General features: G+C 44.3%; 1 protein-coding gene across 5 annotated transcripts in view; it reads right to left on the reverse strand.

The window, feature by feature from the left end:
* The window catches only part of Cdc14a (cell division cycle 14A), a 155,416-nt gene that overhangs the window by 132,112 nt on the left and 7,323 nt on the right, over window positions 1–15,981 (reverse strand). For 3 of the 5 annotated variants that reach the window (XM_074050900.1, XM_074050898.1, XM_074050896.1), the window contains exon 3: window positions 7,888–7,963. In XM_074050900.1, coding sequence (XP_073907001.1) covers window positions 7,888–7,963 — 76 coding nt within the window. Of the gene's footprint in view, window positions 1–7,887; window positions 7,964–12,844; window positions 13,089–13,132; window positions 13,210–15,981 lie in introns of those variants that run through there. The other 2 variants (XM_074050897.1, XM_074050899.1) reach the window with 2 other exon arrangements.

The following is a 15,981-nucleotide window of genomic DNA, read 5'->3' on the forward strand; positions in this document are numbered from 1 at the left end:
TCTAACAGCAGGAAGTGAGCAGCGCTGTGTGTCAGCCATTGGGAGGGAACCCCCAGTCTCTAGCCGGAGGTCTGCTCAGATCTGATGACTATCTGATGCAAAATACTGACCAAGGCAGAACCTCGTGTGATAAAACAGAAAAGTGCAAAGCATGGCTTTCAGGAACACCAATGAAAGGCATCACCTGAATTGCTTCAGCTAGCAAGGCAAAAGCAGGTAGATAAGGGAGGGGATTCCGTGTTGAACCCGTATCAATGTATCAACCCCGCAGAAACTTCCAGAGCTGCACTGCTCACCTGAGAGACAAAGTTTTACCATTTGCACCTAAAATCACAGTAACTACATATTATGTCATCTAATACTGAATGGTACTCGTAAACTACAGTAGAGTGACTATGTGATGGAACAATACAAGCTAAGATTAGGATTGACGCCATACTATCTTCCACCTTGGAAAGAAAAGCTGTGACAGGTGACATTCTAGTGTAGTCACTCTATAAAAACCAAGCCCTGGCCACTCAGAGAGAGAGAAAGCAAGGACATACATGCTACCCAAGTAAGAAATAGCCCAGGCTGTCCTTCGATTACAGTGGCACACACATGTCATGCCCTTGTTCCGCTTAGGTCAGGAGACCACTATTTCCCCACTGAATAAAAAAGGTGGTGTGACCAAGCTCAAAACCAAAAGAAGAGTCAATGGTTCATTTAAGGCACAGATTTCACTAAGGTTGTCCACCATGCTGGAAAGGAAAGCTTGGAGTCGTTTGCTTGGTTCATGAGTTGAATGCAGCTGGAGGACTCGTGAGGCCACTTGGAAGACACTGACACAGCCAGCGGGAAAGCCCCTCCGACAAGATGGCGCCCATGCATGTCACTACACAAGCAAGCTGGCCAGTGGTGGTCACACGGAGCAGATCACAACCCAGGGAGCATGGTGACCATGACATCAGTCTTTTGCAGGTGACTGGGCCAGCCCAGCCATCCCACAGCAGCCACTGATAATGTCACTGCCAAAGCAACAGAACAAACAGGTTTTCCTGGGAGCAGCCATGACCTCTACAGGCTTTACCTCCAACCTTCTCAGCAAAGGGAAATTCCGGAAATTTTTCTTTGGCTGCACAGAACAAAATATGGTTGATGTTTTTATTTAGAACCAGGATAAAACATGTTGAATAGTTTCTTTAAAAAAAAAATGGTCTTCTTTGTCACCTGCCCGGTATGTTTCATCAATGACACATCTGATCACAGAAGTAGGAAAATGTCAGAAGGACTAATTGACCGCGCCGATGGTAAGAGGTGGAGGCATGTGGACTCTTCTGGCCTGAGGACTCGTGAGTGACCCCGAGGGTCCCCGCCTTGCAGGCGCTCTGTGCCATGTGCTCGCTGCCAGGTGACATTTACACTACATGAGCTAGCTCCACAATGCAGGCCACCGAAGCCCATGACCCTGAGACAAAAGGACTGCGTGCAGAAACCTCAGCGTGTTCTTGTAGCTATGAGAAGGGTCTGATCCTTACATCACAGGACGTCTCGGGGACGACCACCTGAGACGGTGGCACAGACGGTGGCAGGTGCCTGGCCTCCAGGCCTGATTCATTGGGCAAGGACACTCCCGGAGCCCCACCACCTGCCAGCCACATCAGTATTTTACTTCATCATGTCCACTCCCCACCCCCTTTCACCCTGAAAGGGCTACGTGGGATGGTTAATAAATTTAGAATTGCATGTCTGTGAATATTCTTTTAATCCTTTTTAAGACAGTCCTCACAATCACTGTAATTGTCCTGTGCATTCAGAATGGCAGGTGCTAAAAAGAAAGTCACAGCCCTAGAAAATCCCCCTCTTCAGCTTGTTTTATTTTTACCCACGCTGGAATTTTATGTTCCCTGAAGAAAAGTGAACTCAATAGCTAAAAGACTGTATTGAGTACTTTAGGAAAAGCCAGCTCAATCGTACTGTGTTAATGTCAGATATTAAATTAGCAATTGAAAGATTTTTTTAACCAACTAAATTAACAGAAGGTATTGTTTTTTTAACTAAATTAACAGAAGGTATTGTTTTTTAAAAATACCAGTAGGCCAGGCTAGCATGGTACCTGCCTGTAATCCCAGCACTCAGAAGGTGGAATGTAGGAGGATCTGAGTTTGAGACCAGCCTAGACTATATAGTAAGATCCTGTCTCAAAAAAACAAGGACTGAGGACATGGCTCACGTGGTAGAGAATCCACCTAGCAAATGCAAGGTCCTCAGTTCAAACTCCAGAGCTGCCAAAAAAAAATTTAAACAACAGCCACATATGGTTGCTCACACCTGTAATCATAGCTGCAGAGAGAGGATCAAGGTTCCAGACCAGCCCAGGCGAAAAAAAAAAAAAAAAGTTGTTGAGACCCTATATTAACAAGAAAACTGCGTGTGGTGGTTCGTCTGTAATCCCTGCCACTCAGGAGATGGAGGCAAGAGGATTTCAGTCTGATGCCCCTAGGCAAAGCGAAAGACTCTATCTGAGAAATAAACTAAAGATAAAAGAGTCAAGGTGGTAGAGTTTTTGCCTAGCAGTATGAGACCCTGAGTTCAAATCCCAGTATCACTGAAAATATATATATTTATATAATTTGTCTTTTGATAAAAAGTTATGAAAAACATAAGTACACAGTATTTATGTTATGTCAGGATCTCTTGAAATACCAGATTAATAATTCCTGGTCTAGTCAATCAACTAGGAATAATATTTTACGTTAAATGACACCCGCACTGTGGCCCTTTGTTCTCTCTTCATCAGCGTCCCCTCTCTGATTGCGTCCTCCATCGTGCCAACTGCGGACCAGGACTGGCAGACGACGACCTATCACTGCAGGAGGCCCAGTGCTGCCGTGTGTTAAACCACAGGTTAAAGAAGCAGTCGGGGCGTCTGTTGCCGATGGCGCTTTCTGTTTGGGGCTGTTTAATCTAAGCAGACGTTTGGTGGCTAATTTTCCATTCTTCATCGACACGATTTAAAGCAAAGGCCACTAGGAACAGAACACACAAAACCGATCAGTAACTTGGAAAGTACCTTTTGACATTCAAGAAGTGAGAAATTTGGAGCTGGAATAGAATCCACAGCGAATTATGACCTTTCTATATAAAGCGTCAAATCGGGGAGAAATCGTAAAATCTTTACTGGAAGGAAAAACCTGTGCCTGAAGAGTTGAGGAAATCCCGCAGGGGACGAATTCTAAGATGAAGCCATTGGTTAAAGTAATGCCCAACTCTGAGCAGTGAAGGGTTTGAGGATCACAGGAATGCCATCAGATTCGGCGTCCAAGGTGTCACTAGAGCAGATTCCGTATGGAAGGGAAGGCAAAAGCTGGAGCCAAGGATTAAGGCACTGTGCCCAGCGAGGCAAGCTTTTCTCCTGAAACTTCCAGTAATTAAAGGACAGAAAGGGATCTGTACAAGCCAAGGAAATTGTGACAAGGTTACAGGTGCCTGTCCATTTGGAGACCCTGCACTGGGCACTGGGAACACAAAGACACAAGGCATGGTCCTCCGGGAAGTCAGCCCAGCAAGAAAGATGGACGTGAACTCAACACGAGCGATGTTATGAAAATCAGGTGCCGCTAAAGGAAGACCACATAATAGGGGAGGTGAAAGAAGGAAGCGGAGAAGGTAAGTGTGGCTGATGTACTCCTGTGCAAGATGAATATAGGATTTTTAAGGGGTTGAAACCACCATAAGAAATGGACTAAGGCAGGAAGCAGAAAAAGAGAGGGGATGAACCAATTTGGGTTTTAATACATCTATACATGGAAACGTCACAAGGAAACACCCTGTATAGCTATATTAATCAAACAAAAATGCCATATTTTTTTTTTTTTACAAAAATGGAGAACAGGAGGGTGGAACAGGTCCTGTCTGGAGTTGGTGCCAGTGGGAGGGGGGAGGATAGAAGGAAAGAGTGGAGGAAAATAAATATGGTGGAATATTATGTACTCATGTATGAAAATGGAAACATGAGACCTGTTGAAAGTAGTCCAGGAATGGAGGGGACGAATAAAGGATGGTGACGGAGGGGGTGAATTCACCATGATATATTGTAAGCACTTTTGTAAGTGTTACAGTGTACCCCAGCACAACAATAAAAATATATAAATAAAATAAGAAAAAAAGATGGGTGCAAGTAGCTGATTATAACTCCTCAAGAAGGAAGACCGGCACAAGAGGGAAATGGAGCATCCCCCACCAGGACCAGTTCTTAGAGAACAAGGAGTTAAGCCAGAAGGAAAGGGCATTCTGGTCAGCCAGGCGGCTGAGCCACTGCACAGAACAATCGGTGTGGCGTGGGGTGAAGTCCAACACTGGGTGTAGCCACAGCACCACAGCTGCCAGTAAATCAGTGCATGAAATCGTCCCCTGGGAAGATGGAGGATGGGGCTGACAGGGCCAACAAGCAAACGGGATGGAGGCGAAGTGCCCAGGGCCTGACCAAACTAAGCAGCCACAGGACGCCGGCGGGAGACATCAGCAGAGCACAGTGGACTGAGGAGAGGGAGGCTGGGGGTGTGGACGTGCCAGCGGGTGAGACAGAATCCACAGCAAGGTGTGGCCCCACAAGGGCAGTCCACACAGTACAGCCTGGAGTCTGGGTTCCCGGAAGTGAAGCAGCCAGAGTGGCAGAAAGTCACCAGAGAGGAAGAGGCAGAGGAGCCTGACGCAGACAAGAAGGTGAAGCAGAACAATGAGTAAGGGAAGACAGTAAAGCAGAGGCTGTGGTTTACCAGAGGCAGAGAGATGAACGTCAACTGTATTGAGAGACAAGAAGCTGGGTTGGTGGGGGGGGGGGGTGCATGCCTGTAATCCCAGCTTCTTAGGAAGCAGGGGATCATGAATTCAAGGACCACCTACTTAGCAAGACCCAATCTAAAGGATAAAATAAAATAAAAGGACTGGGGACATAGCTCAACTGGAAGAGCATTTGTCTAGCATGTGTGAGGCCCAGAGTGCAGTCTCCAGTTCCACTAAGAGAGAGAAAGAGAGAGATCTTCTAGCTCTGACTTCACCTTGCAACTGTGGGCAAGTCCTGGGCCTCCCCCAGGCCTTAATTTCTGAGAATTGGCCAAACAGTCCTTTCAATTCCTAAAACTATACTGGCCATTTTCCCCAGAGGGACATGACAACTTTAAGGTTGAGAAGAGGGTGCTCACTTCATGGAAGAATTGCCTACATGGGATTTTCTACCAGAAAATGTAACTCACAAAAGTTACATTAGCAGCTTTTTTTGGCATATGACCTTCACCTTAACATTTACAAAGCTCTTACATGGGTATTTTCCAATTCAATCCTGACCACAATCCTGTGAGCACTCTAACTCCTGTTGAGACTCTAGCAGGGTGTAGTGGCTTACAGCCGTAATCCCTGATAAAACAGGAGGCTGAGATCAGGAGGATCATGGTTCTGAGGCAGCTTGGGCAAAACGTTCACGAGACCCCATCTCAACCAACTCCTGGATGTGGTGACATTCCTGTCATCCCAGCTATGTAGGAAAGCACAAACAGAAGCATCACAGTCCAGGCCAGATTGGGCCTGGCAGAGTGGCTCAAGTGGTAGAGCACCTACCTAGCAAGCATGAGGCCCTGGGTTCAAGCATCAGTATTGCCAAAAAATTTTAAAAAACAAAAACACTGAGAGTCCACAAGACTGAAGCAATTCCAACTTCAGATCATTGAAGTAAATCTTTTTCCTTAATACAGAGATTCTACTTGGCATGGCTCGCTGAGATAACCCAAGGCTCGTTAACGTCTGGTTTTGAAAAGTCAACCCTTCAGAAAGTCACAGAGAACTCAGTAATTGTGCTAAAGCTCAAAATGTCATTCCAGGCATCCAACTGACCGGGTGACCACTGAAACGAACTGAGGGACTGGCTGAACTTTGTGAAACTGCAAGAAAGCTTTATATGAAAGCAAGTCAAAGCAATCCTCGTATACACTCAGACTATTCAACACAGAACATGGCACAAAAGAGTCTTAATTCAGTCATGGACTCCTGTGCATAATAATGGTTTCTTTCTTTTTGGAAACTCTAGATAGTACATAGGTTCCAGATTACAACACCCAGTCCACACCAACTACATGCTAAAATGACAAAGAAAGGAGGGAGGGAGGGAAGGAGGGAGGGAGGGAAGGAGACATTATTTAATGTCTTCCCCTTGTTAATTAAGTCATTAAAAGTTCATTTTAGAGCCAGGAGAATGGCTCAATTAAAGTATCTGCCTAGCAAGTGCAAAGCCTTGAGTTCAACCCCCAGTACCACAAAAAAAAAAAAAAAAGTTCACTTTATGGAAAAAGGACATTATTTACTTCTCTGGTGACTATGAAAAGCTCTGTTTTACTTTCTACACTACTGACAGTAGCTTTGTCCCTAAAATACATGGGTCTGGTTTAGTTAAAGGAGTTTACAAGTACATTTTCAAGTCAGACAATACTTTATGTGTTAATTCCTGGGACAGTTGATTGTAGTGGACTTATGTCACCTAATTTTTTAAAAGGTCTCTCTGGAGGCTGGGTGCCATGGCTCAAGCCTATGATCTTTGGTACTCAGGAGGCAGAGATCAAGAGGATCACAGGTTGAGGCCAGCCTGGGCAAAAAGTTCTCAAGACCCATCTTAGCCAATAAAAGCTGGGCACGGTGACACACACCTGCCATCTCAGCAATACAGGAAGTGTAACAGGAGGATCGATGCCAGCCCAGCTGAGACAGAAACACGAAACCCCATTTGAAAAATAACCAAAGCCAAAAAGGGCTGGAGGCCTGGCTCACGTGGTAGAGTGCCTGCCTAGCAAGTGCAAGGCTCTGAGTTCAAGCCCCAGCACTGCCAAAAAGAAAGAAAAAGAAAATCACTCTGGTGTCATTACATGATAATCTGACACTTTGAGGTCAGTGGTAAAAATCTGTAAATTCATAAACACACAATGTATTCCACAGGAAATTCACCATCTGGCTGCCTTTTCTACCTAAGTTTAACAAAAAAACAACTCAAGGGCTGGAGTTGTGGCTCAAGGTAGAGCACCTGCTTAGCAAGAATGAAACCTTGAGTTCAAACCCCAGTACCACAAGAAAAAAAATGAAAAATAAAATAAAAAGACGAAAAGGACAATCTCTGATTGCACAGGTCACTGTTCCCTGCAGCAGCAACACTTGACCAACAGGAAAGAATAAAAGAGCTGAGCGTCCTAATTTTGCAGTTATGCTAAGAGAATAGCTTTAAGAGAATCTTTAAGATGGTCATTTAGAAGAAAAAAAGATAGACAAATGTTGCTTTGTATGTGATAAGTTTAATAAACCTAGGAACATAAATGTCACTTTTCTTCATTTGCCCAGAGTTTAAGCAGAAAAAAGCTACATAGCCAACCCCCACGTAAATACAGGAAATGGAACCAGATCCTCTGACCCGAATTCCACAATGGCAGGTAAACAGAGTTCATGCTGTCATTGTTAGTTCATCAATCTCACGTGGTTATAACGCAACAGAGGTGACGATTTCAATCTTGACCTGCCAGAAACCATTCTGCTCCACGCTGCAGCCAGGATGAGTCCTTTCATCACCTGGAAACTGTCTACGAACAGATGGGAGGGGTCAGAAAACATATCCCACGAGGGAATGGGATAGGGACTCATAACAACAATCAAAAAGACTGCTGCGCCAGTGACTTCCTTCAGGTCATATTGCAGTCCATCTGAAGAGTGAAAGAGGTCAGCACGTCCTCTGTGCAGATCAATTTTCAACATCTAGGTGAACTCCTCGCATCCACTTCCAAAGAACCTGACCGAAAATTACCTGACCAAATTCCACTGGGCAGGTTTCCTGGTTCAAACACAACACCAAAATGCAAACGGCATCGCAATACTCACTTTTAGTTTCTTGTTTAGCTTACAGCAGTATCTGTACACCATTGCCAAGTTCAGAGGTCCAAAATCTGCATAGAAACTGAGAGATACAAAAAACACAGCATTTAGTAGAAGTACAGTTTTCAGTAACGTCAATGCTTATTTTTAACTTCATCAAATCTGCAACCAAATTGCAACTATTTTTAAGAATCGGGGTCATTAGGTAGCTAATTTGAATGCATGGTAATCCAAGTAGCCAAGGATTTAACATTACTCAGGCCATCAGTTATTCTAACCAGACTCGTAGGGCTGGCAGAGTGGCACAAGGCCCTGAGTTCAATCCCCAGTCCCACCAAAAAAAAAAAAAGGTCTCTTAACAGATAATTTTGAGTTCTACTTCCTACTAATTTTTTGTCATGCCATTTAAGTGAAAGGACTAAAAAGTGAGCAAGGAAAAACCAACACACCATCCATGAATGGTATCGTCTGCTACATCCTGCTCTTACATCATTCCCACCTACTTCATCACAAAGTTTGTGTACTCTCGGTTCTAATTCAAAGTCTGTCAATTGTCATTACGTTAAGTCCAGTGGTCTCTTTTCAGTGTTCATTCTATTAAAAGATACACTGGCTCCTCTCAGCCCCCTTACAGCTCCAGGACGCAGTCATCAATCTACAGATCTCTCTCAGCCACGGTCATGAACTCCACAGAAAAGAGACGGTTCCTGCCTGGAGATCCAGCACCAGTCTTTACCTTCAGCTAGCTGCTGGACCCACCACGGCCAGGCCTTCCTTCACCTGGAACTCAGAGCATCTAAAACCAATCTTCCAACTCTAAAAATCATTTTGCTTCTTCTAGTCACTCAGGAATGAAACTTCTCAAACACAAGAGGGCAAGAAATAAGTATTACTTTAATTCTTATATATCAAATAAGCTCCTATTCTGATAGAGCCCTTCCGGTTTTTTCCACTTTCGAAACAGAAGTCTGGATACCTTCCTTTCACCTGTGCTACTGAAATTCTCTCTCCCTGAAGAACCGCTCCTTGGGCCAGCAATGAAAGCCTTACACAAGACGCCCCGCGGGGGACAGTAACTTCCCCCAAAGCCCTCAGCTCTCACCATCCCAGTCACCCTTTGGACATGTTGTAAAGTGTGTTGAGTGTAGACAGAGTCTCCCCAAGCAACTGCAAACATCAGCCTCTCTGATATATACTTAGAAGGTCCTACACATATCACAACACTTCCAGAAACGAGTCTTCATTCCACTGATGCTCTAAATTCAATTCAGTCTAGAGCACAAATTTATGAAATACCAACCCAGTCACACAAATCCACCCCAGCAATACCCTTGTTTTGTGGGAAATGTTGAAATTTTTCTGCCACGTAAATTACACTATGAGAAATATGTCATCATACTTCAGCAAGCCTGTGAACAGTCCCATGACTTAGGTAAGTAAGGAGTGGTGAACTTGCGTGTTATATCTATTAAGCAATTTGGCAATATTCTAGAATTTATATTCTAGGTAGCAGCAAAATTAGCTGTTTTTGTACACAGGTTTTATGAGAACAATAACATAAGAGTGGCCAAAAAAGGAAACTTGCAATGACTTCAAATAAAAGTTCTGAATTTATCTCCAATGTCCCTAGTGTGATACTGTGCTATAAATACAAACAAAATACACATAAACCTAAAATTGAGCTACATCTGTAACTTAATGATGAGTTAACAAGAACCCACTTAAAAACACCTGAGTGAGCTGGAAGCCATGGCTCACACCTATAATCCTAGCTACTTGGGAGGCTGAGATCAGGAGGATCATAGTTTGGGGCCAGTCCAGGCAAAAAGACCCCATCTCAACAGAAAAAAACTGGGTTTGGTAACACACACCAGCAACAGTAGAAGGTGTAAAACAGAAGGATGGCAGTCCAGGCCGGCCTGGGCAAAGAGCAAGACCCTATCTCCAGAGAAGAGCAAAAGGGCTGGAGGTGTGGTAGAGCGCCTGCTTAGCAAGCACAAAGCACTGAGTTCAAACCCCAGTACCACCAAAAAAAAACATTTGTGACTAAGGACTACGGAACTAGTTGATGTGATACACGAATGAACAATCTTGATCAAAATAAGAAAACAAAAATAACAAATGCTGAAGGAGCTGCCAAGTACCAAGAAAGGTCCAGATGAAATATATGAAGACAATATCTTTTCCCTTGAGGGCTCACATACTTCCTAACAGTGAGATTAGCTCCTAGTAATTCCTTTCCCCTTTTGTTCAAAGGTGTGATATTTCTGCAAAACCAGTGTGGGGCCTGAAAAGAAGAGATGAATGAAACACAAGAGAGGATTTAGGAGTTTGTTCCCACTCTCCTTTGTTGCCCCTCAAAAAAAAATATGGGATTGTCATAATGAAATCCTCTCCCATTATTAAGGTAAAACAATTCAAAATTAAATTTAAAACTTAAAAAAGGTTGCTAGCCAAAGATAGCTGCAATGGAACTGTCACAGTACTTCATTGGCCAGCACCCCACAAAAACAAGCAATTTTAACCCACTACCCTGAATATAAGAAAATGCCACAAAGGTACCTTCCAATAATGCTTCTGAGAATCTTCTTCACCAGAGGCAGAGAAAACAGAAGCATGTTTATAATCCTGACAGCAGTATGAGGGAAATATCAAGGGTGCTGAGTGGTTCACATGGAATGCCACCTAGCAAGTGTCAGGCCCTAAGTTCAACCGCGAGTACACCAAATAATAATAATAACAAAACTGATGACTGAAACGTGTCAAATGTGCTGGAGTTCAAAATATGGATTTGAAAGAAAGGTAGGAAAAGAGTTGGGTTTAAGGTAGAAGAGGAAAAATGGGTTGTCGGAGTGGCTCAAGTGGTAGAGCACCTGCCTAGCAAACGTGAGGCCCTGAGTTCAAACCCCAGTAACCACCAAAAAAAACAAGAGTAGAAATGGGAACCGTCAGGTTGGGGACAGTGAAAAGGACAGAGAAATAGCAGAGGCAAGGCCTGTAGAGACCATATAAAGAAATCTGAGGGAGGAGAGGCCTCCTGAACTTCAAGTTCAAACACTGGACAGTGTCTTCTCCATGCTAGCAACGCCTGATAATTCCCAAGAAACGGCCTCCAGAGCCTCAGCCAAGCAAGGACCCCTCTTGTCTTGGTGAAGGGGAGAAGCAGTCCAGTCTTATTTGGGTAGGGAAAAAATGGATATATTATTTTATTATTTCAGAGCACAATGATCTCCAAATGAATGAATGAATGAACAAATGACTCTACCTATATGTAAATTTCCTCTAACAAGGCGGGCAAATTATGTATGGGTCAATAAGTAGAATAAAACTCATGAAGAAATGAAAATCAGTCAATCTGTCTTTTATTCAATAAGTGAAAACAACTAACATCAAATTCTTTCGTTTTGACAGCAAAGAAATTAAAAAAACTAAAGCATTCAGTGTCCTGAAAGGGGAGGAAGGAGAAGAGGAAGGAGATCATCTCCTCATGGACAGGACAAAGACGGGCCCAAGGATCAGAGCAAACAGTTACCAGGGCTGCCCGCTGCCCCTAGGCGCCGGTCCTACGGGTGGGGAGGGAAACAGAAGCTAAGCCTAGAGGCCTTTCATCATACCCAGCAGTCTCGCTCTTTCTCCAAGATTTACAAACTTGATCATTTATCACTGCTTTGTCTTTTTTTTCCTAACAGACTGTAACTTAAGCAAGCCCATTCCCAGAGAAATCACTGTTCAAGCAGTGTTGTACCTTACTCTACCTATTAGAAGCTTTATGTGAAATTTCTCAAATCCTCAACAAAAAGAGGAGCTATCCAAGCATTACCCATTCACCCAACAAAATGAATGACCACCTACTCTAAGCAAGACCCTACAAGTTAACATATTAATCAAAAAATAAAACAAACAAATACTGCTTTAAAGGCAGGCTTGGTGGCTCACACCTGTAATCCTAGCTACTGGTGAGGCAGAGATCAGGAGGATCACAGTTTGAAGCCACCCTGGGCAAAAAAGTTCACAAGACCCCATCTCAACAAATAAAAGCTGCATGTGGTGGTGTGCTCCTGCCATCCCAGCTACACAGGGAAGCACAAACAGGATGACTGAGGTCGAGGTCCAGGCCAGCCCAGGCATGAAGCAAGACCCTATCTCAAAGAAACTAAAGCAAAAAAGGGCTGGGGATCATGGCTCTGTGGTACAGTACCTGCCTAACAAGGTACTGAGTTCAAACCCTAGTAATGCCAAAAAAAAAAAAAAGCCTTAAAAAAATTCAGTTAAGATCATAATAATTCCATAATAATTCTTTAAATTTTTTTGCCAGCCAGGAACTAACCACCTACTGAAAAGTAAAGATAGTACTACAGTCTGATAAACGCTAAGCTAGCAATATTCCCCAAAACACAATGAAATTATACAAATGCTTATGTATGTATAAAATATTGCCTCTGGCTGCACAAACCAACTCCTATTTTCCTTATCGCTAGACCATTATCAGTGCCCTCCAATTAGATGAAAAAGCCCCGGTACAAGGATAAATGCACAATGATCACATTTTTAAAAGGTGCTAAGTGGTCAGTAAATACTAATGTAAGTGAGAGTGTAAGTTGGAGTTTGTGCTCAAACCCTTACCCCACCCATAGTCCCAGATCCCAGCATCCTGGGAGAGACCTCTGCCATCTACCAAGTCTCCCACGCCCCACAAGAGTTTGATGCAGAACCAAAGACCCCTGGGAACCAAGGGAGTCCAGTCCCTTGACTTGACTTGGCAGCCCATGTCCTTGAGCTGGTGTCTTAGCCTCGCCGGGACAGAAATTTTCCTCCATTAAATGAAGCCACTGAACTAGCTGGTTCCTCGAGTCTTCCCGGCTGTCCTACCAGGTCATATATTAGAGTCTAGAGACTCTATGACTCCAGCTTTCCATCCTGGAAACCCATGCAATCGTGCCAGTCTTTGTCAAGGGCAACTCACCCTATTCCACACACTCTGTCTTCTCGAGGTGTTAGGTGTGAGTCCAGAAGGAGCTTCCCTCCCAGAGCCCACTCAGGGAAAGGGAGAAGACAGAGGTCTGAGTTTTCCATGCAGAACGCACAGCTGGCCAGCAAACACACAGACCAGAAAGCACCTATGCATACAGGAATCTTGACATCACTGTCAGGTGCTTATCTGTGTACTTTGACAACGGTTGAGATCATAAAAGGGCAAACCCTCACCAGCATTTCTCACTCCTGCCCCTTGACACGTCACGTAGGTTTTTACCTTCTTAACCCTGGGGGATATAGCAGGGTCACCTAAGCTTCAGCTGCTGCTTCTGGAAATGGGGAAGTGCTGTCACTCTGCCAAAAAAACAGACCAGATGGCATCAAGGAACCTTCTAGCATCCAACTCTGTCATTCCGTGACTCCCCTCTTTGGAGCAAGGCAATTAATGGAAACTCCCTTCAGATTAATGAAAACAAAAGATGCCTTAAGGAATGCACTACTAGGATTAAAATTCACTCCCACGGAGACATCTCAGCGGGTGTTAGGTTTACAGCATTATTCCCTGGCAGGTCTGAAAGCCAGACGACCAAGCAGACAGATGCACATGGCTTCTGCAGAAAACAGAGCGATGACTGATCCCCTGCGTACCCTCACATTTCAGAAGACAGCCGAGCCCCTCAGAAGGGCCATAATAATTACCCTACAACTTTGGCAACGATCACATTACCCCTCCAAGCTCTTGGAGCTCAAACCAAACCCTCAACCTTGCCTTCAAGGCCCTGGGTGGTGTAACGGCACCCAGAGCGTCCCTCCTCTCTCTCCCTCCCATAGGGTGGGATCACAGGCATGCCCCACCACGCCCAGACTACAGCAATGCTTTTTATGTCTCCTGTCCAATGTATAATTCTTTGTGATCCTGGAAGTATTCGATTGATTAACAAAACCAACATTTCTTGAAGTAACTTGAAATTTTAAAAAAAATTTTTTAATGTTTTGAACATTGGGTGTAGAAAGCCCAACTCAAGTCAAAAAAAAGCCAGAAAGGCTTTTTTTTTCAGCCATCCCACCCACCTCTCCACATTTTAAAAAATACTATCTAAATGTCCCAGACAGGTAATGTCTACCTTCTGCAGCGAGACCACAAAGACAAAGACTGCAGTCTGGTGATCCTCCCTTTCTACTTCCCCAAACAGGTAGGTCCACCTTCTCAGTCTATGCTTCACCTACTAAACCTGTCACTTTCCCCAGCTGCCCAAGCCAGAAACCTTGAACTCACTTTTAATTCCTATCCTAAATCCAGTTGGTCCAGTCTTTCTGGCCTCTCCCCATCTGGCCTCTCTTCCCATTGCTACAGCCATAACACTGACCCCCACCTGCCACATGGATGCACTCGTCCTCAGAGTCCTGGTCAGGCCCTCCACCATTCATAAAGAAACAGAAAGTATGGTACCCATGGCTTTCCATCCGGTCCCTCCTCACCTGGGACTGCTCTCCATTCAAATATGACCCGCCATCAGAGTGAATCTAGCTATTTCCCAATGTACCTTTCCTCATGGCTCTTCCTGAAATCCCTTTCCTTCTTCCTCACTCACTCACTCAGTCACTCACTTACTCATTCCATGAGAATTTCTTGGACATCTGTATGCTAAGTGCTAGGTATAGAGACAGGGAGAGGGGCAAAAATTGGTAGTACTGGTCCTCACAGAGATCCCAAAATGTCCTCTGCTCTTTACACACCCTTCGACGACTACTTCAAACCTTACTCATGACGTCTTCAATGTGCTGGGCAGGAATTATTCCTGTCTTTCTTCACTTCAACCACACAACTCTGTCATCTGTTGATTATACCCTGTTGCCACTTCCGTCTTTGTCTCTCCAAAGTATTGGCCCAGCACCCTGCGTCAAAGTCTATCCCCTCTCAATGTTAGTTTCTTCAATAGCAATTTTTTCAACCACTTAACGAGTTTCAAGTTATGCTGTTCAAGTCCTATAAAAAAAACGTGTTGAGTATTTTTTGTACAGCACAAAGTTGTTTTGAGCTGTGGCTAAGTCAGTCATTTACTCTGGGCTTGGGAGTGTGCCTTGGGAGTGCTCAGATGAGAGCACTTGACATCTTAGCAGTCTACTTCAAACAAAATAATGACGCCGCCTGTGGTAACCTGGCACAGAAGGCACTGGATGCAGACAGCGCCCAGTGGGCCTCCTGGAACCTGCTAGGACCCCTCTCCTGGGATGGCTGAGGAAGGCGAGCCCTTTTAAGAAAACTCCTTAGGTCGTGAGGTCCTGGGTTTGAGCCCCCAGCACCACAAAAAAGTAAAAATTCAAAATAAAACCAAAGAATTGAGTATGGATTTATACAGCTAAGTCTACATCTACTTCCTCATGATGTACACTTAATAACATGAGTCACACATACCGAAATGAACACCTAAAACTCATGTGCTCAAAACAGAGGATACGAGACACAGGTCTAAACAACACTGGGTTTTCTTATTGTTGTTGAGGGGTTTTTGGTAAGGTTAGGATGGAGAATGGAGAAGAAAGTATAAACCTACCATCTTTTAAAAGTTGTCATTTTCTAGGATCCGAGGCAAATTTGATGCAGAAGTCATTCTATCTTAAGTTACACCAATTAAGCAGCAAAAGCATATCACCAAGCTCAGCCTGCTGGCTATTCCTGTAACCCTAACACTTGGGAGGCTGAGGCGGGGGATCTCCAGTCCAAGGCCAGCCTGGGCCACACAGCCAGATCCTGTCTCAAAAGAACAAACAAACGAAACCTGGCATCTTTTGTTTTCTACCAATATACAATAATAAGTAACTCAATTTCTTTTCTTTTTGGCAATACACTGAAAAAAGAAAAGGCAAAATTACACCCACAAGAGAGAAATTGCAAAAAACAAAAGGCAAACTGAAAAACAACCTTTTAATTATAGCACAGCACACATCCCAGATATGACTTGGCCACAGCCGGTGTCCAGAGTCTCTGGCACATTTCACACTTAAAGCCATGTCCACCCATGTCACAGGAGTCAAGTCTGCAGGGAGGGAAAGCTGCCCCACACCTCCGTGCCACCTGAGGCTCAGGACACCTTGGAAGTTTCTGAGCCTGAGAGCGTGGACTCC

The sequence above is a fragment of the Castor canadensis genome, chromosome 12 (genome assembly GCF_047511655.1).
Source record: "Castor canadensis chromosome 12, mCasCan1.hap1v2, whole genome shotgun sequence".
NCBI lineage: Eukaryota > Metazoa > Chordata > Mammalia > Rodentia > Castoridae > Castor > Castor canadensis.